At 38.7% G+C, this 23,457-nt stretch overlaps 1 protein-coding gene across 3 annotated transcripts; it reads right to left on the bottom strand.

Annotated features, from left to right (window-relative positions):
* Window positions 1-1,815: 1,815 nt before the first annotated feature.
* Window positions 1,816-23,166, bottom strand: LOC127006679 (beta-1,3-galactosyltransferase 1-like). Of its 3 annotated transcripts, XM_050876870.1 has the most exons (6): window positions 23,010-23,166; window positions 16,532-16,612; window positions 15,536-15,634; window positions 15,211-15,369; window positions 14,813-14,963; window positions 1,816-8,915 (listed from the first exon to the last, which is right to left on the bottom strand). In XM_050876870.1, the coding sequence occupies exons 4-6, from the start codon at window positions 15,265-15,267 to the stop codon at window positions 7,897-7,899; spliced, it is 1,227 nt and encodes a 408-aa protein (XP_050732827.1). In that variant the 5' UTR covers window positions 15,268-15,369; window positions 15,536-15,634; window positions 16,532-16,612; window positions 23,010-23,166; the 3' UTR covers window positions 1,816-7,896. The 3 variants fall into 3 exon arrangements, with proteins under 3 accessions (XP_050732827.1, XP_050732826.1, XP_050732828.1); XM_050876869.1 differs by lacking the exon at window positions 15,211-15,369; XM_050876871.1 differs by lacking the exons at window positions 15,211-15,369; window positions 15,536-15,634.
* Window positions 23,167-23,457: the final 291 nt, after the last annotated feature.

Raw genomic sequence — 23,457 nt, 5'->3', positions numbered from 1 at the left:
GTACTTGCGGATTCACGGTTTCGCGTTTGTTGTGATGCATGCCGTCTATTCACATGGGCGGGGTGGAGGGACGAGGCCGAGAGCGGTTTTTTGATCAGGAGTCACGTACTGCGTCATTTAGGAGCCTCCCGAATCTGGCTGCCTCGATGAGGGACAGGTGTATTCCGTCCGTATGGAAGAGCTCACTCTGGCCGTAGAAATTGTCCCAGGCGTTAAAGAAATCAACGTCAAGGTCCCTGCAAAAAGTCTGTAAGCGGTTGTTGAGGCTGTAGGCCTTGCTGAAGAAGTCACTCGCTGCCCACTTCCGTGGTAGAATTCCTGCAATCACAATGTTAGGGGATTTAGACTTATACTGCTGGATGAGCCTACGGTACTTGTCCAGTAGTTTCTCAGACCGGGTCGTGGTGACGTCGTTCGTACCTGTGTGGAGAACAAAAAGTGAGTCATTAGAAGCCTCAGCGGAGACCTCGTCAAGGGCAGCTGTGATGTCGTCAACTCCAGCTCCAGGATAACAATAGTTACGCCTACGACGGGGGACTCTGCCACAGAATTCAACGACCTGATGGCGAATCATAGTCCCCAACCAAGAAAGTGCTCTGCTCCTCGTCCTCCTCTTCCAGTATGGCAAATCTGTTGAAGCAATGTGTAGGGTAAATGGCTCTAGGGCGGGTCGAATGTTAGATGAAGCTCTTCCGTTCGCCTGTGTCGCGACATCGGTTGACTGTGGGTCTAGGCGCGGCGGGTGATGGGGCATCAATGGCAGCTGGGGCGACGATATTGGACCGGATAAATTCCTGCAAGGTTTCAACAGTACGTGTTAGTTGGTGATCTCCTGGCCAGCTGTCAACCTTTCATCTTGTTCAAGGAGTCTGACTTCCATCTGCTGTCTCAACAGGCAGATCTTGCAGACAGACGAACGTCCTGTTAAGAAATGGCTGGAGAAAGTTCCTGTACATGTCGAGCATTTCTTTAGCGCCATCTGGGGTAAGAAAAGAGAGCAAGTGGGAATTTTTTTTTTATTATTGTTATTTGTTTTACGTCGCACGCGCAAGTAAGAGAGAGAGAGAGAGAGAGAGAGAGAGAGAGAGAATTAATTGATTTACAGATAGATATTCAGATCACACAGGCCCTGTGGTCTAGACTAGGCAGTGAACCCTACACTATGGACCGGAAACTTGCCCCAGCCCTGTCATTGAGCAGCGAATTTTGGAAAATCAACCGCTTTGGTGCGAATAGCCATAACTCCCTTATTTCTGGGGCTACAGAAATGATTTTGGTATCAATCAACGGCAAAATGAAAGGGCTATATTTTTTAGTAAGCGACTGTGCTAAAAAAACGACTCGAAAAGGTAAAAAATTAAATAAATTTGCAAAAAAAATGACAAAGAAATCAATTTTTGAGTTCCCAACCTTGAAACCCACTCATTTTTTTAGAATTTCAAAAAGCTTATTTAACAAATACTTTAGCCCTACCAATGTGCTTTCCAATATGATGCATAACATTTCCCTACTCCCAGTAGTTTCGTCACTAGAGCTCGAAACATAAACTCTTTTGAGAGCGATTTTGACGAACTCCAGACACTTTGCCGTTTGTCTAGTGTGGCATTGCTATTGCCTCTAGAAGGCTTTAATTTGGCATGTAGCCCCTCTTGGCAATGTAGTTTGACCAGCTCAAAGGTTTTTTTGATAGCTCGATTCCAACTAGTGCATAGGAGGTGGGTTCAACATAATTATTTCATCCAACATTATAGAAAAAAAATTTCCTTACCTTTATCTAGTTGAAGTGATCCCCCTTTAGTGGTAATAATACATGGCTAGTGTATATCATGTTTATTGGCTTGTATTACAGCAGTAGAAATGAGGCAGTGAAGGTTTGGCCACAGCTAGACAAACAATGCCCCAAACCCAGAGTTGACAACTCTCAAGTCAAAGCAAAATGTTTTAACAGTAACATTCAAACTTTTGATTTGACAATACCAGTTTTAAGTGAGTATGTAACAAGCAGTATACAATGCTTGATATAATCGGCCCCTCCTGTCAGCCTCTATTCCAAATCCCTTCCTCCACACACACACAACAGTCTCACAAGATGTATTACAATACTGCATTTTCTAAAGTCACTCAGTTTCATCAATATTACAGATTCCTAAAAAATTTCTTATAAAGGTATTTAGTTGTAAAGACTCCTGTGGATGACACACTTTCAGTAGTACCCACATGGTGCTGAGATTCACTGCCCTGCATTTTACTTGTGTGGATGTGTTAACCTGAATAATATAACTTTTTTTTTATAGTATACCATACCCATAAATCAATCAATCTCTCTCTCTCTCTCTCTCTCTCTCTCAATAAATAAAATGTCACTAAGTCTAGGATTAAATCCTATGGCAATTAAAAAAGAACAAATACTTTAAACAATCTTAGAGACACAAAACAGAATGTTAATGTACTTATCTGTGTGCATTATATTAAAATAAAAAGTCAAGAGTAATGCGTATAGAACACCACAGCCACCCATAGCAATAGCCTATACATGGTCAGGTATCTGAGCCAGAAAAAGAAGTATCAGCTAGGGGCATGAACTGGGTCACACAGGCAGCCTCTCCACAGCAATACACACCTGAATGTTAGTATGTATTTATAATTTTCCAGTACATATATGTCATACAGGTAAATGCATAACTCTATCCATTTTATCTCATATATAATTAAAATTTTCATGTTTCAAAGGAAATAGGAGTGTTCTGCAAATACAGACGGCTGTTTGTTGAGGTGATAATTAAGGGCTTGAAAATCATTATGTGCATGACCACTCCTGTTAAAAATTGAAAATTTTACATAGAGAAATATTGAAGATTGAAGGTATTTGTAATTTTTTTTAAATAATGCAAATCTGTATTGTAGGACTGCATCTACTGTTGGATCTTTTTACAATATATCTATCTGCTTCTCTAGTGTAGTTGCTGCAGCATGCTCAAAAATAAATTTTCAGAATGATTCTGTACGATTCAGTGGTAAAAGAAAAAAAATAAATAAAATGAAGACTTAATTGCAATAGAAGAGATTCAGGTGTGTGAGATCATGACCAAATTGTGTATATACTATGTTAAAGATAGATAAAACAATAGAAAAAATAATGTTCTTACTCATATTCCCCTTCAGACTAGACATGAAATAAGTTTTTTTTTAAATGTTTCAAGATAAATCACTTTCTAAATTGCCTATGTATCAAATCGTATATCTTTCATTTACATGCATACACATTCATGAGCTTATCTGAAATTTGGTTAATTTATCTATATATTTCTGACACCCTGTTCCCTCATGGAAATTTTTCTCTAAGGGATGGCCACGGCAGAAATGTCTTCAACTTTCCCTATTCATCACACTCAATCCCTAGCCTACCAGTTCTCTCCCTCCCTAATACTCGTCCTTAATATTGCCCCATCTCAGTGGTGGTTCTCCCTAACACCCTCTACCTGAATCTTGCCCTCATATACTCACTTCACAAATTCATCCTCACTTCATTCTCATTACACACCCAAAGCATCTCAAACACAATGCTTCACTCATTCAACCACCACTCAGTGCACTCCCTTTGCTGTTGTACCCATTCAAGCTAAGCCTCTCGAAAATAATTTCATTACTCACTTCATCCCATCTTGTCTCACCACATGCACCTCTTATACACTGTAGCTCATTTCCATTTGTGTTGCCATGCTACATTCTATGCCCAGATGTCTGATGCATATGACAAAGTTGAGATGATAATGCCATTTTTTTTTCTTTTATGCTGTATTTACCCCCCTTGTTCACACTCAATGCCACTTATCAAAAACTCTTGCTCTCCTGAATGCTCCTATAAGTACTTCTTTCATTCTTTATGTAATCCATTCACATTCAGGCACACAATCCTAAGGAATCCCACCCTCCTTTTCCTCCCCTTCCTAGGGAAAATTGGAGACCCCCTCTGCTTGCAGCCCACCAAGGGGCCACTGGTAACTGTCAGGGCTAGCACAGTGCTCATTCCCATGGAGATATAGGGCATAGGATTGTTGAGAACCATGGATACCTTTGCCATAGTCCATGAAGTAACTTAATATTTTACACACACCAAAAAAAGGCATCAGAAAACAAAATCAAATCACCAGACCTTTAAAAAATAAAATCAGAGGTATGCTGTATGATTAGCTTATAGTAGGGATTATAAATTTTTAGCAGATGCATTACATCTGGTGCTGGTGCTGTCCTAAAGGTGCAGTCTTACAAGCTAGTTTCTCTTAAGTTTTCTGCGGAGATTCAAGGTTGGCCTAACTTTACAGTAGACTCGGCAAAAATCTGATCAGAATCTAGAATACCAGCGTGTCGGTCTTTTTTGTCAGAGGCTGGCAAATTCATAGAGTGAATCCCCCTGCCTGAAGGCTGCTTGAGTGAAAACCATGAACACTTTTCATTTATTTCTTCACAATGACTCATTAGTGATGGGTTTTTTTCCATGAAATTATCATTAAACTGTCAAGAAAGCTCATTTTAAAGCTACGTTAAACACTGAACATTACAGAGAACGGAGTGATATTTGAACTGCGTGAGGGAAAACTTTGACAGGGAGGACTTGGTTAAAAATACACATTATGAGTATTGTTACATTCTATATATCCTGACTTGAGCATTTATATGATGTATGCCTTATGGCATTATCCTTTTCCAATAAATAATAATAATTTCATAAGACAATGCATGTTTTGAAATCATACAGAAATAAAGATTAGCCATTGGCTGACATTCCCAGAATGCAACAGTCCTCTGTGTGACCAACCTCGATGTTAAATTTGTGACAGAAAATCGTCAGAAGAAAATTTCAGAGAAACTAGCTTGTGTGACCCCACCTTAACACTGGGGAGGGAATGGTGGCAAAATAATATCAACACCACTGCATCCAATTCATAAACTTTTGTAACTTCAAACACTTGTAATCCAAATATAAGATGCATGATCCGAATATATATATATATATATATATATATATATATATATATATATATATATATATATATATATATATATATATATATATATATATATATATATATATATATATATATATATATATATATATAATAGAGCTAAAACTCAAATAAAATATATACCATTTCTGGTGAGAGACATTTCACATCATTAAAATCTCAAAATATCTATCTGAACTTTCCACACCATCATCATCCCACCAGATGAGAATATTCACAATAACAACCTTCCAGTCTTCATAAAACACCATGGCACTCCCCAAGTGTACACCCCAATTAATACAAATAAAGTACAGGACATGACAGGAATTGTAGAATTACTTCCCCAAGCCTACAGAATCTTTTAATCAGAAAATAATTCATTTGAGCAAACAACATACTACTTATTCACATGGTTAAAAAATGGAACCTTTATTTTCTGAATTACACCAATAAATCAAATAAATACATTAAGAATTTGCTAAATGTTGAGTATTAGTTATTTTGAAAATATGTAATGTCTTGTAATAAGGTTAGCATAATAAATCATTTACACAGTAGGACAAGAGCGAAATTAACCTTTCTACCACTCTGTTTTCATATGGTAGTCTTCTTTATAAAATGTGAAAAATATTTTTTTAGTAATAGTTGCTAGAAAACATACTCATGCATTCAGTTTACGGTGAGATTCAATTCAGTGCACAGACCTTGATGATGCAGACCAGTGCACGAGACTCTTCCCTCCTTCCTGGACACTACCTTGTTCAGCCTTTTCTCACATTACTTCTTAATAGACTTTACAAGATAACCAAGGGCTTAAAAATATACAGAACAACAACAATATCAATTTGATTCTCAAGGTGACCAGATATTCTCCTTCTGAGGAAGTCACAGGAAGACAGTAAAATATAATGCAAGTTATTTTAGACATTATTGGTAAAGGCAATATATTAATTAGACTTGTTAATGTGTGCATAAGAAATATGGAAATGTTCAAGTTGAAGTGCAATTCACCAGAAAATTATTGGAACAGGCCTCAGGATCATCATCACCTCCTAGCTGTGATTGATAATGCCCAGCACCTTTTCCAAATCTGGTGCATGAATGAAATGCACCAGATTTGGAAAGGTAGGATGCTGTAGTACATGTACATACAGATCTCTTCCTTTCCATTAATAATACACACCTCAGACTTGTTACAATATTTGACATTTGACTTAATAGGGAAAATCAGTATACTCAAATACAATATTTAAGAAATAAATGCTAAACATTTTTATGTATTAGAACTTGCATTATCAGCTTAAAGAAAGATAAACCTGCATATTAGATATGCTTTAGTGATATATGATGCACAGTAGTATAAAACAATTATGCCATACCCTAAAATGGACTAGGACTTTTCCAGCAAATAAGCAAGGCCATCCTGACTAGGTGCTCATACAGTGATACGAAACGTCCTCATAAAACTCCTCTCACTAAACTTTTCATACACTTATCACAGACACAGATTGCTCAGGTATAATATAATGAGAATCTTTAGATTAATATTCCATCATCAATGATTTGATTGACTAATAGTTTCCTAATACTTTCTAAACTGGTTAAAATAACCATATATTTCTATATGTGACTGAACTGTGTTATCTTGGAATATATATATATATATATCTATATATATATATATATATATATATATATATATATATATATATATATATATATATATATATATATATTTTCCAAGAATATTTAGTGAGATAAACTAGTAAACAAGGCTTTGATCTGTGATGTGAATGAGTAAAATGGCACGTATAACAATGCAGAAGCAGTAAATATATACATAGTTTAAAATCAGAAATATTTTACACATATAATAAATCACATTCCGACCACAGTGAGTGTTTCATACCTGCAAGTACTGTGGGAACTTCCTGTTAACTACAAGTGGTCCTTGTAATTAATTCCTTGAAACACACTCTTTCCAAATAAAGAAAAATATATAATTTTGCTTAAACAATCTAGCTTCCCCTGTTCATGGGTGACAAAAGAAGCTTAGAGAACACTGGGATATTGGTGTGTATAAGAGTAAATGCAGCTAAGTGGTAAAAAGATATTAAATTAACTTAGGGAATGTGTGAGATAGAGATGCACAACAGATAATGTGGATGAAGGTGAGTGTAAAGAGGTATATTGCATTGTACAGTTACTGCCACACAAGACACCTTCCTGTTCACTGTACCTAGTGGATGTAGCTAAATATGTAACTCAGGCAGTGTTAGGAAAGTGTAGTTCAGGTAAGGTGTACAATGATGCAAAGTGTGAGGAATTGATGAACAGAGTTTTTTGGTCAGGGGAAGTGCAGTACGTTAGGCAAGATTTATAAGGTTTTTAAACCTTTCAATACAGTGACGCAGATGTCGGCGTCACAGTATGGAAAGGGTTAAAAGGAAAAGGAAGAGGATTAATCCTCTTCTAAACCTCTTAATCCTCTTCCATTTCCTCTTAAGAGATTTAGAAGAGGATTAAGAGGTTTAAAATTGGATTAACCCTTTCCATGCGGTGATGCTGATGGTGACGCCGACGTCGGCGTCACCGTACTGAAAGGGTTAACACGTCTTGATTATTAATTCCAAGGAACAGAAGACATTTTGCTACTTGTCTTGAGGATTCAGCAAGTGCTTGTTTATTTATTCCTACCAGGCTAATACTGAATGTTTTCAAAAGTTATTTTAAAATACATTTCTTGAGAATAAAATCTAAGTACATCAAATAGATATATACTACAATAAAAGGCAATTTCAAAAGTTTTCTTCATATAACCACGGTGATAAAATAGTTGAAAAATCTGCTGTATATCAACTTTCAACAATAAAGGACTTTGCAGCCTGTTTCATCTCCAGGTGCATTTGACTGGAAAGTAACTTCTGATTTGAGATTTTTTCATTGGACGACATTTTGCAACAAGTTTAGGTTGGTTCATCATGTTCCACAGCCTCACCATTTCTAGAGGAATAACCTCATGACCCATAATCACCTCCCTGTAAATACACGCATTCACAGCTCGTGGGTGGTAGCTAAACCCTATGTTATCGGTGGGACGAACCCCAATCTTTTTGGCACATATTCCAGTGAGGAAGACATCTTCTAAATGGAAATAAGGTGTAGTTATTGCAGCATTAAGGAGAGGCTTAACCAGATCCCCTGACATAACATATCCCGTGCCAGAAAGGTAGTTAGGGTACTTGCCTTCACGGAACATGTAGCGTGGCGTGTACCACTTTGACCACTGGTTGTGGATGGGCCGGGCGCCACATATGAGGCTGCCTGTCATAAGGGGAGATGTGGTCTTGTTGAGAAGAGACTGCTGCAGGTTAGGAACATTGAGGAATATGTCATCATCCACCTTCATGATGTACTGGGCCTTGGAACAGTGCTGCTGAGCCCACTTTAGCATGAAAACAGTCTTGAGGGTAAGATTGGTGTAGGAGTCTATAAAGTCTTCAACCAGTATGTCTCCAAAGAGTCTGCTCTCCTCTCTCACTGATATGCTGACAGGGTCCTCCCCTCGGACTGCCCCTAGCAGGAACACAACCTTGGCAGCCTTGGGGGGTAGGGAGTGTACTGTCAACACATTAGGTGGCTTCTTGGTACTCTTGTTGGCTGTCTTTTGAGCAATCTGCTTGTCATTAGCAAGGATGACAGAGAGATTACTCCCAGCCCACTGACCCCATGTCCTTCTTATTGTGTCCCTCTCCAGGCTGTGGTTTATGGCACTCGGAACCATGATGAGGACAAATGGTGGGTCTTTACACAGTCTGGCGGGCTGGAGGTGTGCTGTGGGCTGGTCGGGTCTCACATACACAGCTATGTCCCGCACTGCACTGGATGCCCAGGCGAATGTTAATGGAGCTGCAATGCAGTGAAAGAAAGTTAGTGGCTGGAGGGTCTGTGCATTATATGTTTGGAATAACTTTTTGTGATAACTCTCCTACATCCTGGCAAATTTGAAAGTGTGCATTGCATCAATAAGTCTAAGAACTAACTGCATGATCCCTTCTAAATGAAGTACAAATAGTTATTTTGGTGACATAACTGTTTATAAACACCTTGCACACAAGCTGCAAAATCATGTGATAAATATGAATAATATATATAATTATCAGGGTTAGAAATAGGTCCTCCCCTCATATATATTATGTCACAACTCTTGTAATGACTGTGAGAAACAGGGTCACTAATAGCAGCAAAGAAAATAATGATTCACAGTGCATTTGGACATACCAGTAGTTTAGAATCTGAGTTAAAATTTTCCCTAAACTGAGCTCCCCATGTCTATTTACCCACCAAACTACATTTACACATAAATAACATAACAACAAGATTTTGTCCTAACATACATCACAATTATTCAAGAATGAGGAATATGAAAAGTGAAAAATAAAACTGCATTATTAAAGTTTCCGCATGGTCAGTGATATATATTACATCAAATATTAAAAACAACCAACTGAAAGCCTTTTAAAGGATGCATTTTAGTGAACAGTTTGCAAGATCATCTCAAATAAAGTTTTCTTACTTTAGCTCACATTATCAGAATGTGGAGATGTCTTCCCAAACTTTTATCATGGTAAAAATCATTTCATAATATCCCATATGTAAGAATCCTTTCCATGTATACTATGAAGGTACAATATTTGAGATATATTTTTTAACTTTAGTTATGTATAGTGTGATCTAATAGTTAAACTTCATGGTGCAAAAATGCATGATGGCATGCAAGAGGTCTGATACCCACATGATGAAAATTGTAATGCTAATAATTTACTTCTAGATTTTCTAATGTTAGGGATTCAGCTTGTATTCATCATTCTTGTTTTTAAGCAAATAGGAAAAGAAGTAACACAGAAATGTTATAGAGGTGTTCATGGTGCCACACAGTACATAGTGCAGGCAAGCAATTCAGATTGAGATAAGGAGAAAGTCACTCCACGGCAGTTGTCAAGTGTGAGGCACATTTTGTGCCAAGGGAAAACATGTATATTTTGGGTGCATGAGAACAATATATAGTGCATTCATTTAATTCTTATGGGTATTCTTTTGGATTCAAAGGCTGGATTCTGATGGTGAGAGGAAGGTATAGAGGTAGTAACATAATAGGCATGAATGTGGAGCACGACGAACAATGACATTAAGATTCATCGTAAATGTTTCAGCATATAAAACATTTGTAACATGGATGCACTGTAAGGATATGACAGCAAATCCGTGAAAAAAGTCTTAAAAAGTAAAGTAAAAATCATTGCAGAATGGAAACTGCTAAAATAATTAAAACACATTCAGGTTTTATATCATACAGAAATTCCTTGACTAATATAGATGAAAACTGTTTTTTATGAAGGCTCTACACCACAAAGGACACAGTGATATGTCCAACACATACACAGAATTTATAATGCAATAATGAGACATACCCCTCCACACTCCTGCTGCATTATTTAAATAAAAAAAAGTACATTAATGTTCTTCCTATCATTATCATTATATGTAACTGTATGCTAGTCTGGCTGACACATTTTTAATAGCCCTTTCCCTTCTGAACACTTAGGAGAGTGATGCCACACAGTTGATGCTGGTCAAGGACAATTCTCATGAAAAGAAGAAATGCATTTCTTGTTAAAAAGCCTGTAGTGTTTTCTGTGTAAAGGGCATTTGCAATTACTGAACTGTGATTCAACACAGATTGAAAATTTGATTTTAGGAAAACTAATGTAAACCTTAATAATTCAAAATTACTGGAGGAATTATTTGAAAAACAAAACATGCATTATGAAGGCTCATTTGAGCAGTACATGCTGTGAAGTACTTAATATATGTCATTTAAAAAGGTAAAGTTGGGGTCATATGCTACAGCTGCATGTGGCCGCAGTGCTCATTTCCATCGCATTGGCCCTTTGAGCCTGTGGTGGGTAAGAACCCATTTTTCCTGGGAAACAAAGCCAGTGTAACATCTAGGTTACCACAGTTTATGTTCTCCAGGTTTCCCTAGGTACCCTTTTATCGACCAGCACACAAGAAAGGATGAGCAGCTGAGTGAGCTGCACGCTGATTACCCAGGCTGTGATTCAAACCTGGGCCTGCAAATTTGTAACTAGTCACACTAACCACTGCACCGAGGCACAAATAATTGTCAGCAAATAATTTATACAATTGTTTATCCAACAAGTTTAAGTTCTGTATGTTAGAAGAAATGTATATCGAGACAACACAGCAACCTTTAACCCCTTAACGACGACTATGGCGCTTGCGTAATGTAATTTTTTCTGACGTGGGCGACGAGCTTGATGCCAGCGCCGGAAGGGGAGAACCTCTTAGAAAATTGAACGGCACGCATACCTATGTATATGTCGATGCTAAGTGACTTAACTGGCACCTCTTTTGCCCCTTAGACGAATCTGTGCTAAAAATAATCTACAATTCCTGCCTACGCATCATGGCGTCTGCAGAGCGATTATGTTCACTCAGCTGATCTGTTTTGGCGGTCTTCCTTTAGTTTCTGCTCGTCATGTGCATGCTGAGCATAGTCTTGACACCTCCACTGATTTACCTGATGTTCTAGATGAACCAATATCTTGTTCACAGGAGTGTTCAGAGGAGTGGGAAGCGGAAGTTGGAATTTTTGGGGAATCATGGAACTCCAGCCAAACGGTCAGTCCAAATCATAATCTGATTTCACAGTTGAGTTATACAGATGATTTTCTACAACTATTATTCAGTGAGCTTCATTCCAGAATGAAAAACTAAAAAAAATTTTTTTTGAGTTTCACTGCAACTTTGGCTCTCAGTAGGCAGCAATTTCCATGTCAAAGATTATAAACTATATTTTTTAGACTTCATCACGATAAAATGAGCAACTTTTCTTCCATAAACTTTCCTGTATGTTGCTGGGATTTTTCAGCCGCCGCCGAGTGGCTTAAAACTACCCACATGCTGTCCAGAAGACCACCTATCAACCTGGACTCTAGATTCTAGGATTAAAGATGAGCTCCGGGAGGGCAGCATGAGCCAATGCAAGATGGCGCCACTATAAACACTCGCCTGCGCCAGAACGGGTTGGCCCGACCATCAGGACCCACCGGGAAGAAGCCTTGGGCCGACCATCAGGCCCCACCGGGAAAAAGCCTACCGGCGCTATAGGCCGCGACGTAAAAAAAAAATAAATAAATAAATAAATAAATAAATAAATAAATAATAATAACTTGGAATTTTTGGGACTCATGGAATTCCAGTCAAACGGTCAGTCCAAATCATAATCTGATTTAACAGTTGAGTTATACAGATGATTTTCTACAACTTTTATTCAGTGAGATTCATTCCAGAATGAAAAACTACAAAAAATATTTTTTTGAGTTTCACTGCAACTTTGGCGCTCTGCAGGCATTAAATTTCCAAGTCAAAGATTATATACTATATTTTTCAGACTCCATCGCGATAAAATGAGCAACTTTTCTTCAATAAATTTTCCTGTACATTGCACCAGTAAAAACTTGGAATTTTGGGGGAATCATGGAATTCCAGCCAAATGGTCAGTCCAAATCATAATCTGATTTCACAGTTGAGTTATACGGATGATTTCCTACAACTTTTATTCAATGAGATTCATTCCAGAATGAAAACAAAAACTACAAAAAATTACCTAAATTATTTATTGAGCTTCACCACAACTTTGGCTGTCTGTAGGCAGTAAATTTCCTGGTCAAAGATTATAAACTATATTTTTCAGACTCCGTTGTGATAAAATGAGCAACTTTTATTCAATAATTTTATCTGTACATCGCACCAGTAAAAAGTAGAAATTTTGAGGGAATCATGGAATTCCAGCCAAATGCGGCAACCTAGAAAGAAACGGATTTCTCAGCAGGGTGCGCCAGGAAAATTTAAATAAAACATCTTTAATGATTTTTTCTCAGTTTTGAAGTGTATTTTTCTATGACTTTTGCATTACGTATAGGGGATCACCCGAGAATTTTTTTTGCAGTTCTGAGGGGTTAAGCTCCACAAAAAAAAAGATACTTCCAATTAAAAAAAAACATTAGGCAAAGGAATCAATATCTCAAAAATTATTTGTTGCTTGCTTAGAAGTATTTAAGGAACAGGAATGGGATAACATGGGAATCAGTATAGACAATGAACATCTTACATGAGTACTTTTGGTGAACATTGTCATGTCATGGATAGCAACCTGTCACTCTACCTCAAGAAAAAGGTGACCAATCACAGTATCCTCCCAGTTCTGACATACAGTTCAGAAACTTGACGATTAGCAAAATACTTAAAGGGAAAGCTAAGAAGGGCACAAAGAGGAATGGAAAGAAAAATACAGGATATGACATAGAAAGAGCATCATGGATTAGAGAACAGATAAAGTTAGGGGCATATACACTATAGCTGTGTGTAGTCTTGGTGCTCATCTCCATCACACTGGCTCCTGAGCCTGTGGTGGGTGACATAGAACCCATCACCATTTTTATCTGGGGAGGCAGTGGCTTAGTGGTCAGCGCATGGGCACAGTGTCCTGGAGAACTCGGGTTCGAGTCCTGCCTGTCGCCTGCTGACAATTTTCAATCGTTGCCGAGTGGCATAATACCCAAATGCTGTACTGAAGACCACCTATCGACTCAGACTCTAGATTAGCTCTTTAAAGAGAACACAAAACAAGCCCCAGGAGACAGCATGAGCCGAGCAAAATGGTGCCACTATAAAACACTTGCCCACACCATAAAGGGCTGGGCCAACCACCAGGCCCCACAAAGAAAGACGACTAGTGCTATAGGCCAAACACTGAAAAGAAAAATGGCACACAGGACAGATGTGACATCTTCGTTTACCAGTTAACCTTCCCCAAGTACCTATTTATTGATCAGCCCAAAAGGGAGGATGAACAGCTGGGTGAGCTCCCCAATGATTGCTCAGGCTGGGATTTGAACCCAGGCCCATGGATTCAGAGCTAGGCATTCTAACCACTTCACCACAGATAAAGGTTTAAGATATTTCAATTACTTAAAAATAAGCAGTGGAATTTGGCAAGTCATACTATGCATAGAACCTATAACAAAAAGACAATGAAATTAAAAGAGTGGCAACCCAGAAATGTTAAAGTCAGGGTAGACAGAGGACCAAGTGTAAAAATGAAATCAGAGCATTTGCTAGAGCAGGATGGAGTATGCTATCATCAGACAGTGAGGTGGAGAATGTTTGGAAAGGCCTTTGTTCTGCAGTGGATGAGTAATGGCTGATGGTGATGAGAAATAATGCTGGACAAGCATTGTTCCAGTCTCAGCATGACCTCAAAACCAAAGAACACAGTCAGGCATGCAAGTAGTCAGCCAGTCATGTAAGTTAACACAAAACAAACATTCCACCAGCCAGCTAGGCCAAGCGTGGAAATGTTTATGGCAAAAAAAATATCACTCAAGATCATTTACAATGTCTTGGTGCCATTTTAATGTTTTAGCATTTCATAAAAAAGCACCGGGCATTGCATAAGTACTACAATCATTGTATTATTAATTGCATAGGAAATAACGACATATTAATTCATATCAATATCAGTGTTATTTTTTACTTCAACCACTTAAGCTTACTAATGAGTTGCACAGAATGTATCCCCATCATCATTTCACGACTTCCTGTGCTCTCCCTCAAAACAGCCATTTTCTAGGTGACCAGAATGCATGACTTCTCTGTTTTGTTTCTATGCTATAGCATTAGTATTGTTATTTAAAATACCCTTATCTAAAGTTACTAACCTGGCTTACGAGGGATCAAATTAGCCATCTGAAAGATGATGAAAACAAAGGTTGAAAAGACGAGAAGAGCAATGATGACAGGCTGGGAGCAGCCTGATCGCCGCCCAATGTAGGTGCGCTGAACGGTGCGGGTGAGACGCAGGGTGCCCATCTGCAAGACCAGATTGTGTTCAGTGACTGTGTATGGGGAAAACTTTTCACAGCATATATCTTGTTTCACTGTAACATTGTAAAATACATCCTAGTAAGACTGTGTATTATTTAATGAATAAACATTTAACTCTCTTAAAATAATAGCTTCTGTATGGTTCAAAGCAGCAACATCAACTTCTGACAACTTTTACAGCCATAAGTTGTTCCTTTTACAATTGACTCTCATAACCCTGCATTTAACTTACATTTTCTTGACTATAAGTACTGCAACAGGAGCTGACAATGAGTTGGGTCCATACCATACCTCTCAAGCATTTAGGTTTTTACATTACCTCATTACTTCACCTCCCAAATGAAACAATGCAAAGATATATGTAGAAGGTAGATTAGCATGCAGGTCTTTGCTGTAATTCAAGACATTCTTAATCAGCAACACCCTGACCTCCAGAGCAAAGTCAGTTTTTGAGTTTTGATATGAAGCTGCAACTTTCACATATGTATGATTCTAGATATCTGTAACTTAGTTTGAAGGCTTAAAATATTTAAAAGGATGTCACACATTGCACTTACTGGGTACAGCTGCTGGTTGCTGACACTCCCATTGGTCTTGTGATTTGGGGACACAGATGGGGAAGGGTACATCTCTGAGTAGCATGCCATCACTTGGTGCTGATGAAAAAAAAGCCAGGCACACAAAAAGAATAGACAAATAACTCATAAAAATGAGATGGTAAAACTGAGTAAATCATAATAAACAGGATAAATTACTTAAAATATATAAAGGCATAATTAAGCACAACTTATAAGTCCTGGTTATACAGAACAGGAAGTAATGGTCTAAACCAGGGGTTCTCAACCTTTTGCAAACTGGGCCCCCCCAAAGTTGGTTCAATGCAGTTGGGGCCCCCCTCCTCCCTGCGATACCCACTCAACTCCCCCAACTATGCTGCCATAGATAGATAGATAGATAGATAGCCCTTGGCTAGGCTATTATTGTATTGGCCCACAGTATTACTATTATTATTATTATTATTATTATTATTATCCCGTCCTGTGCTCGTGCCCCCTCGGTTGAGAACCACTGGTCTAAACGATCTACACATTAAAGAGATTTTGTGTTGGTGCAACCAAAGAAAATGAATTGGAAAAAAAGGAAATGATTTATCTTATATGTTCTGGGAACCAAATCATGAACTGCATAACAGCTCAGCTGGAGGTGATAGAAACATTGGCTCATTGGTTATGCTGAAGCATGCAATGCAAAATAGATTTAACAAGCCTAAAACAATCAAATCTGTCATTTCATGGTTATCTTAGATCACAAATTAGCTGTTTTCTAATAAACTACATATTAAATATAGCTAAAACCTTTACCTTTATACCAATAAAATGCTAATTAAGCTTAGCTAGGTAAGCCTGGCAGCAAGGCATCTTAACAAGGGTACTAGGCAGGCTGCTAACTTCCCTCCAATCTCTCAGAAAGGAAGCAGAAACATGTCAGGTGATTACATTCTGCAGGATGCAACTTTACTAAGGAAGTGTACAAAGTAATTCAAATATACTTACTATGAGGGATTGAGAATATTTTTGCTATGATGTTGAGTATTAAGCTGTGATGTAATGAGGTACCTCGTCTTCATCTCAGTTCTGAAAAGATCAAAACTTTTGACAGAAAATGCAAAGTCAAGAGTTAGTTACAAAAATGTTAAATATATATGGCTATCATGTCATTTTTATTGTGTATTATTTATATATTTTCATGGTCATAGGGTCACCTTTCCTTTTCATTATTATTATTGTTATTATTATTATTATTTTTTTTTTTTTTAAGCTCACTCACGCAGCTTAAATGGGAATAAAGATGTTGACAATGTGTCCTCATTGCTTATGCACATACGTAAAAATTGTTTTGATACACTGCAATATCTACAACCTCACTTCTTCTTCGCTCACAAACCATCACTTTACTTTTGTTGACATTTACTTTCAGCTTTCTCCTTTTACAGACACTATCAAAAACACTGACCAAATTTTGTAAGTCATTTTCATTTTTTATACTTTTTAAGCTATTTTTTCTACCCCAGTCATATCAAGTGTATCGAGCTGAAGTGTTTGGCATACAAATCAACATGGTTTTCCTTCAGTAGTCACTTCAAATTCAAGCAAAATCTCAGAAATTCAAACCTATTTGTTACTATACAGTACACTCTACTGGAAGTTAAATACCATTCATTGCTAAATGGTTATATTAGGGGTTGTTGAGGGGAAGGGAACTGTAAAATTATGATTAGGTCTGTCGACTTAATAAGGGGATGGCATGTGGGGGAGGAGAGATGAAGATGAGTCTTGTTGGACAGATTGATAATTTGGTTTGTATGATGGTTACTGTGATATCTTGTACTTTGTGGGCAAGAAGAATGAGAGCAGTTAAATAGATTATATAGCTGTGAGTAATAGGTTGAAACAGGATGTACTAGATGCAAATGTTGTAAATTTAATGGTTCTGATTGCTTTGTGGTAAAATAAATAAAAAAAAGGATATTATCACAGAAATTACCAAGAGGCTTATTAGGGTATGATTTTGTCTAGATTGAAGGCTTTTGGGATACTGATGTGGATAAATACTTGCTAGCACTAAGGTCTCAGTTGATTTTGTTTGTTACATGTTGGAAGTACAGGTCTCCCCCACTTTACAATGGTTTGCTTTACAATATGTCATTAACGATCATCATTCTTTTAATACTTTTGCTTTCTTTATGATCCACCTAGCTCACTCTTATGATCGGTTTAATCTTTATGCTATTTTGTGTATTTATTTGCCGTTTACCGTTTGTCATTAATAAAGTTTCAGGTCCCGCTCCGCTGCAAATGTACTGGTTATGTGTTCACATTTGCTTTGGTAATGACTTAGGTACATTGTAGTCCATCAAATAATATAAATATTATATATTAGGGGTTTTAGCTCACTCAAGAGGGGGCGGTTGGTCCAATTTTTTTTCTTTATTTATTGGGTTATGGGGATGATATTTATGTAGGAAGTAAGGGACACCAAATACATCAATTCTAGCCCACAAAACCCGATCTAGGAATTTTTCTTTTCTCCCCGTATATGGATTTCCAAATTTGGTATATTTTCACATCTTCTCCTATACTAATTGTTCTACACTCATGAAGCATATATGGTGCAAGGACCATGCTTTGGCAATGAAAACAACATATCTACATTCTACTGAAATTCCTTTGTTTGCAGATACAAATTTTTACTTTTTCAGTGCCATTATCACCCTTCTAGAGGCAGGAAAAAAATTCCTTGAAAATTCAGTCCTTTTAGATATGAAGAAAAGCAAGGTGTTGTTTCAATCAGACATGTCTATAGTGAAACCAAATTGTCGAGTCCGTTTTGGTGTTGGCTCCCGCGGGTCCATTTCTCCCCTCTGCTTTGCCACACAGTCTCAACACCTATTTTTTCCTCTCATATGTTACCTATAGCTTACATATGAGAGGAAAATATAGGTGTTGGAACTGCGTGGCAGAGCAGAGGGAGGAAAGGACCTGCAGGAGCCTACGCCAGACCGGCCTCAAAATATTTGGAAGACTATAGGCATAGTTTGAGTTTTAGTTTCATTGAAAGTGGTTGAAAAAGGACGGAGATGTAATGCAAAGTTATAAAAGTTATTGTTTAGAGTAATGGACTGTCAAAGTTTTTCACGAACCGTATTTTTTTTTTTTTTACAACAAAGGAGGCTTGAGCAGCTCAAGGGCACAATAAAAAGAAAACAATAATAAAAAAGCCCACTACTCGCTGCTCCCAAAAAGGAATCAAAAGAGGTGGCCGAAAGAAAGGTCAATTTCGGGAGGAGAGGTGTCCTGATACCCTCCTTTTGAAAGAGTTCAAGTCGTAGGCAGGAGGAAATACAGATGAGATCCAGAGTTTACCAGCGTGAGGGATGAAAGAGTGAAGATGCTGGTTAACTCTTGCATAAGGGGTTTGGACGGTATAGGGATGAGCATGAGTAGAAAGTCGTGTTCAGCGGGGCCGCGGGAGGGGGGGAGGCATGCAGTTAGCAAGTTCAGAAGAGCAGTCAGCGTGGAAATATTGATAGAAGATAAAAAGAGAGGCAACATCGCAGCAGAATTTAAGAGGTAGAAGACTATCAGTAGGAGGAGGAGAGCTGATGAGACGAAGAGCCTTAGACTCCACTCTGTCCAGAAGAGCTGTGTGAGTGGAGCTTTTCCACATGTGAGATGCATACTCCATACGAGGGCGGACAAGGCCCCTGTATATGGATAGCAACTGTGCGGGGGAGAAGAAATGGCGGAGACGATACAGAACGCCCAACCTCGAGGAAGCTGATTTAGCAAGAGAGGAGATATGAAGTTTCCAGTTGAGATTTTGAGTTAAGGATAGACCGAGGATGTTTAGTGTTGAAGACAGTGACAGCTGAGTGTTGTCGAAGAATAGGGGATAGGTGTTTGGAAGATTGTGTCGAGTCGATAGGTGGAGAAATTGAGTTTTTGAGGCATTGAAGGACACAAGGTTCCTTCTGCCCCAATTGGAAATGATAGCAAGGTCTGAGGTTAAGCGTTCTGCAGCCTCCAGTCTGGAGTCGTGTACTTCCTGTTGAGAGGGTCTTCTATTGAAAGAAGTTGAATAATGCAGAGTGGAGTCGTTGGCGTATGATTGGACAGGACAGTTTGTTATGGAAAGATCATTGATGAATAACAGGAAGAGAGTGGGTGATAGGACAGAGCCCTGTGGAACGCCACTGTTGATAGGTTTAGGGTAAGAGCAGTGACTGTCTACCACCGCAGAGATAGAACGGCCGGAAAGGAAACTGGAGATAAAGGAACAGAGAGAGGGATAGAATCCGAGAGAGGGCAGTTTAGAAAGCAAAGACTTGTGCCAGACTCTATCGAAGGCTTTCGATATGTCTAGCGCAACAGAGAAAGTTTCACCAAAACGGCTAAGAGAGGATGACCAAGAGTCAGTTAAGAGAACAAGAAGATCGCCAGTAGAACGCCCCTTGCGGAATCCATACTGGCGAGGTGGAAAGGTGCTTTTGAATCTTCCGGTTAAGGATTGATTCAAAAGCTTTAGATAGACAGGAAAGTAAAGCTATAGGGCAGTAGTTTGAGGGATTGCATAATACACAAACATAACTAAGTAATATCGTGGCATTTACCTCTTCATTTATTAATAATCATATATAAAGTAATATTTTTTCATGTTCAATTATATATTTTGATGTTCAGGCATAAAATCTTCATTCTTCAGGCTCCTGGTTTCCCTATGCCCTGAGGTGAGGCATGGTATTATCCCACAAGGAGAGGCTCTCATAGCTCTCATAGCTGCCCAAGCTACTCTTTGTCACTTTTTTTTCTAAAATCCTGCTGGGGCACAGGCTTTCTTATTTTTTTTTAGTTTCCATCTTTTTTTGTGTTTTTTTGTTTGCTTCTAATGATTCTTCATCCTTCTTGAAATTCCATGGAGCGGTTAAGGGTTGCGGCCACAAGCCTTTACTATGCCACGGGAAGGGAGATTATGCCAGATATCACTTTAGTTACTAATATAGTACATAGATTTTTGTAATAATGGCAATACACAGTGCCTGCTATGCTATGCATCATGAGGTTGCGCTTGAGGCAGTGGGGGTCCATTACATGCCCATAAAAGTGAAACTATTGCGAATTTTGATGAAATACAGGGTATATACATTCAAAATCACGTTTTTCACCATTTCATGACCAACTGCCCCTTTATTATACCGGTCCAGGCATGTAGGGGAGAATGGTGATGATTCAGACAGCGGGATGGTCCGGACATGGCATTTATTGTGCAACGTATGGGAGTGAGTGTCACAAGATTTAGTGTGACTGTGCAAAACGTTGTTGCCTTGGCCCACATGGGACAACCACGCCCTAAGAGCTGTTCTCTTCAATGCAAGTCCGATTTTATGTTTTTCTGCTTTTCGTAAGTATTATTTCCAGGGTGTATCGTAAGCTCTCACTTCAGGAATATGGCAAGTACCAAAATGTACATTATTACTGTGACGCAGCAGTGCACGGCGAAGGTATTGCCATATAACACGATCACCCAACTCTCGTGCTAGAAGTGGAGTGTGACCACCCATTTATTTTTTTATAGTCATGATGATTCGGACAGTTGATTTTATCATTCTTTTTATTAATTTTACATAAATTTAAACACTACAGGTGTTGCAACAGCTATAAAAAGGTTAACTTGGTTGCTTTATATTCAGATATAGTTATGAGAAAGGAAGGAAGCCATAATTCCAAAATTCTTGAGATATTTCTTATAGGTCTTCTTTTAATTTATTTTCTCCTATAAATATTGAGAAAATACTTTTGTGCTTATACAAATGTTTTGTAATAGAGCTATTCCTGTTTATTAGCCAATCAAACTTAAGTTATATAAATATTATGCCAAGTTATATGAGTGTCCATACCATCCCACCCCCCTGGCCAAACCATTACCATGGGTGCAGATAGTTCGGAGGATTTAGAAACTTGTGTTTCATCACCTACAGCTGAAAACTGGAAATGGCTACAGGTGTCATATCGACAACCTAAAGAGCCAATGGATGAAGAAACTTTTTGAGATCAACAAAATTACACTACCACTTTAACTGTTTTTTTCTAAAAATATCTTTTTTAAAAAGTGGCCGAATCATCATCGCTCTCCCCTGTCCCTAATATTTAAACCTCAAGTTCATTCTACAGTCATTTTGCTTCAAGATCACTTATCCAAGAACACAACCCAATTGTGAAATGGGGGATCCCTGCAGCTACATGTTTATCTTTTAGCCCTACATTTTCCCTGTATTTGAATATCTTTCTTGGAAACCTTTGAATCTTACTTTCTTTTCACAATACAGGGAATTAAGCTTCCAAGACGATGAGGGAAAAGTAGAATTTCTCCCAGCCTTCAGATTATACCTACATATACATAAACGAATAGCAGTGTGTTAAATGTTCAGTGAGTTGGAAATAATCGTTGAATATTTAATTGTGATACTATAAAGAAAATATCAGACATGAAAACTGAACCAATGGATATTTGTGATACTATAAAAAGGAAAGATATTGATATTAGTACGAACCTAAACATGGCGAAGTGACTATGATGATGCCAAGTTCATTAAAAGGACATCAGTAGGTTATTCATGAAAGCAATTAAGACTCACTCACTTCGACATTGCGAATAAGTGCATCGAGGATTATTATTGAGGCTAAGATCGTAACTGTTGATGGCCCCTGCTGCACTAGCAGCGGTGCGGGGCCTGAAACCTCATCAACGGATGGACAGACTATTTATTAAGGAGTGCATGGTCTTGGTCTTAGACTTACCATCAATAGTTTGGGTAGGGTTATGTTAGTTAATAAGTAGGGTAAATGTGTGGTTCAGCTCTACTGCCTTAAAATACTATATTATACTTCATATTATGGTTCAGGGTGAAAATTGTTGCCCATAAAATAAAGGTACACATGGTTAGAAACAAACCTAAACTAATCTGCCCTATGCCCTAGTGGAGAGACCATGCCGTTGTCGCTGGTGCATAGGAGACGGTCAGGACCACGGATGGAGACTGGGGTGCAGCGGTTGTTTGGTTGTGTTTAGGATTGTTAGGTTAGTTAAGGTTTGTTTCTAATTATGTGGGCCTCCATATTATGCTTACAGGGAATACATTTTCTGTGGGGGCAAAATTTGTGGTGCCAGTTTTTCTTGGTTGCACGTAAATGGATAAGTTACCAGATATTTTTGGAGGGATTGGGAAACATGTTATCTTTTGAGTGCCAGCGAGCAGCATGCAGATAGAACATGTTATCTTTTGAGTACCAGCGAGCAGCATGCAGACAGAACGAGACAAATCTGCCTGGCACCAGGGTCGAGGCGGCCAGGTGTGGCGGGCACTGGCGGGGTGGGTGCCAGGCACGGGTCACTCCGTCACCACCCCTGGCACCCTCGCCATCCCTGAATGCCACAACACGGGACTTGCACCGGCACAGCGTTATGGACACCTACCTGGGCAATTCATGTTTCCGTCGTGGAGCCGCGGGCCGCCCTGCGTGCCGGAGAGTGCTGTGTTACTGTGTCCAGGTGCTGTTTTGCGTCCCTGTGGCCGCCGCACGTCAAGGCCGCGGCTGGCCTGCAGAGTTGCCAACTCAAAAATTGAAAGGGCGCTAAAAAAAAAAAGCGCTAAATTACGTAGAGTTGTGTTGTATCCCCATTTTATTTTTTACATACCCACCTATAGCGCCTGTAGGTTTTCTTAAGAGGCCAGATGGTCGGCCCAAGCCCGTCATGTCATAGGCATTTTTTTTTTTATAGTGGCGCCAGTTATGCTTGTTTTATTGTCCTTTCATCTAATATTTAATGCGCAGCTGATCCAGACACCACAGTCAGTCCGTCGCACCATTTCTGGATCTGGATCTGGATATATGATGCGCAGGGCACCCGTACAGGCAAGGCA

The sequence above is a fragment of the Eriocheir sinensis genome, chromosome 33 (assembly GCF_024679095.1).
Source record: "Eriocheir sinensis breed Jianghai 21 chromosome 33, ASM2467909v1, whole genome shotgun sequence".
In the NCBI taxonomy this organism is placed as follows: domain Eukaryota; kingdom Metazoa; phylum Arthropoda; class Malacostraca; order Decapoda; family Varunidae; genus Eriocheir; species Eriocheir sinensis.
Note: the sequence above shows the minus strand (reverse complement) of the source record. Positions and strands in the feature narration are given on the sequence as shown.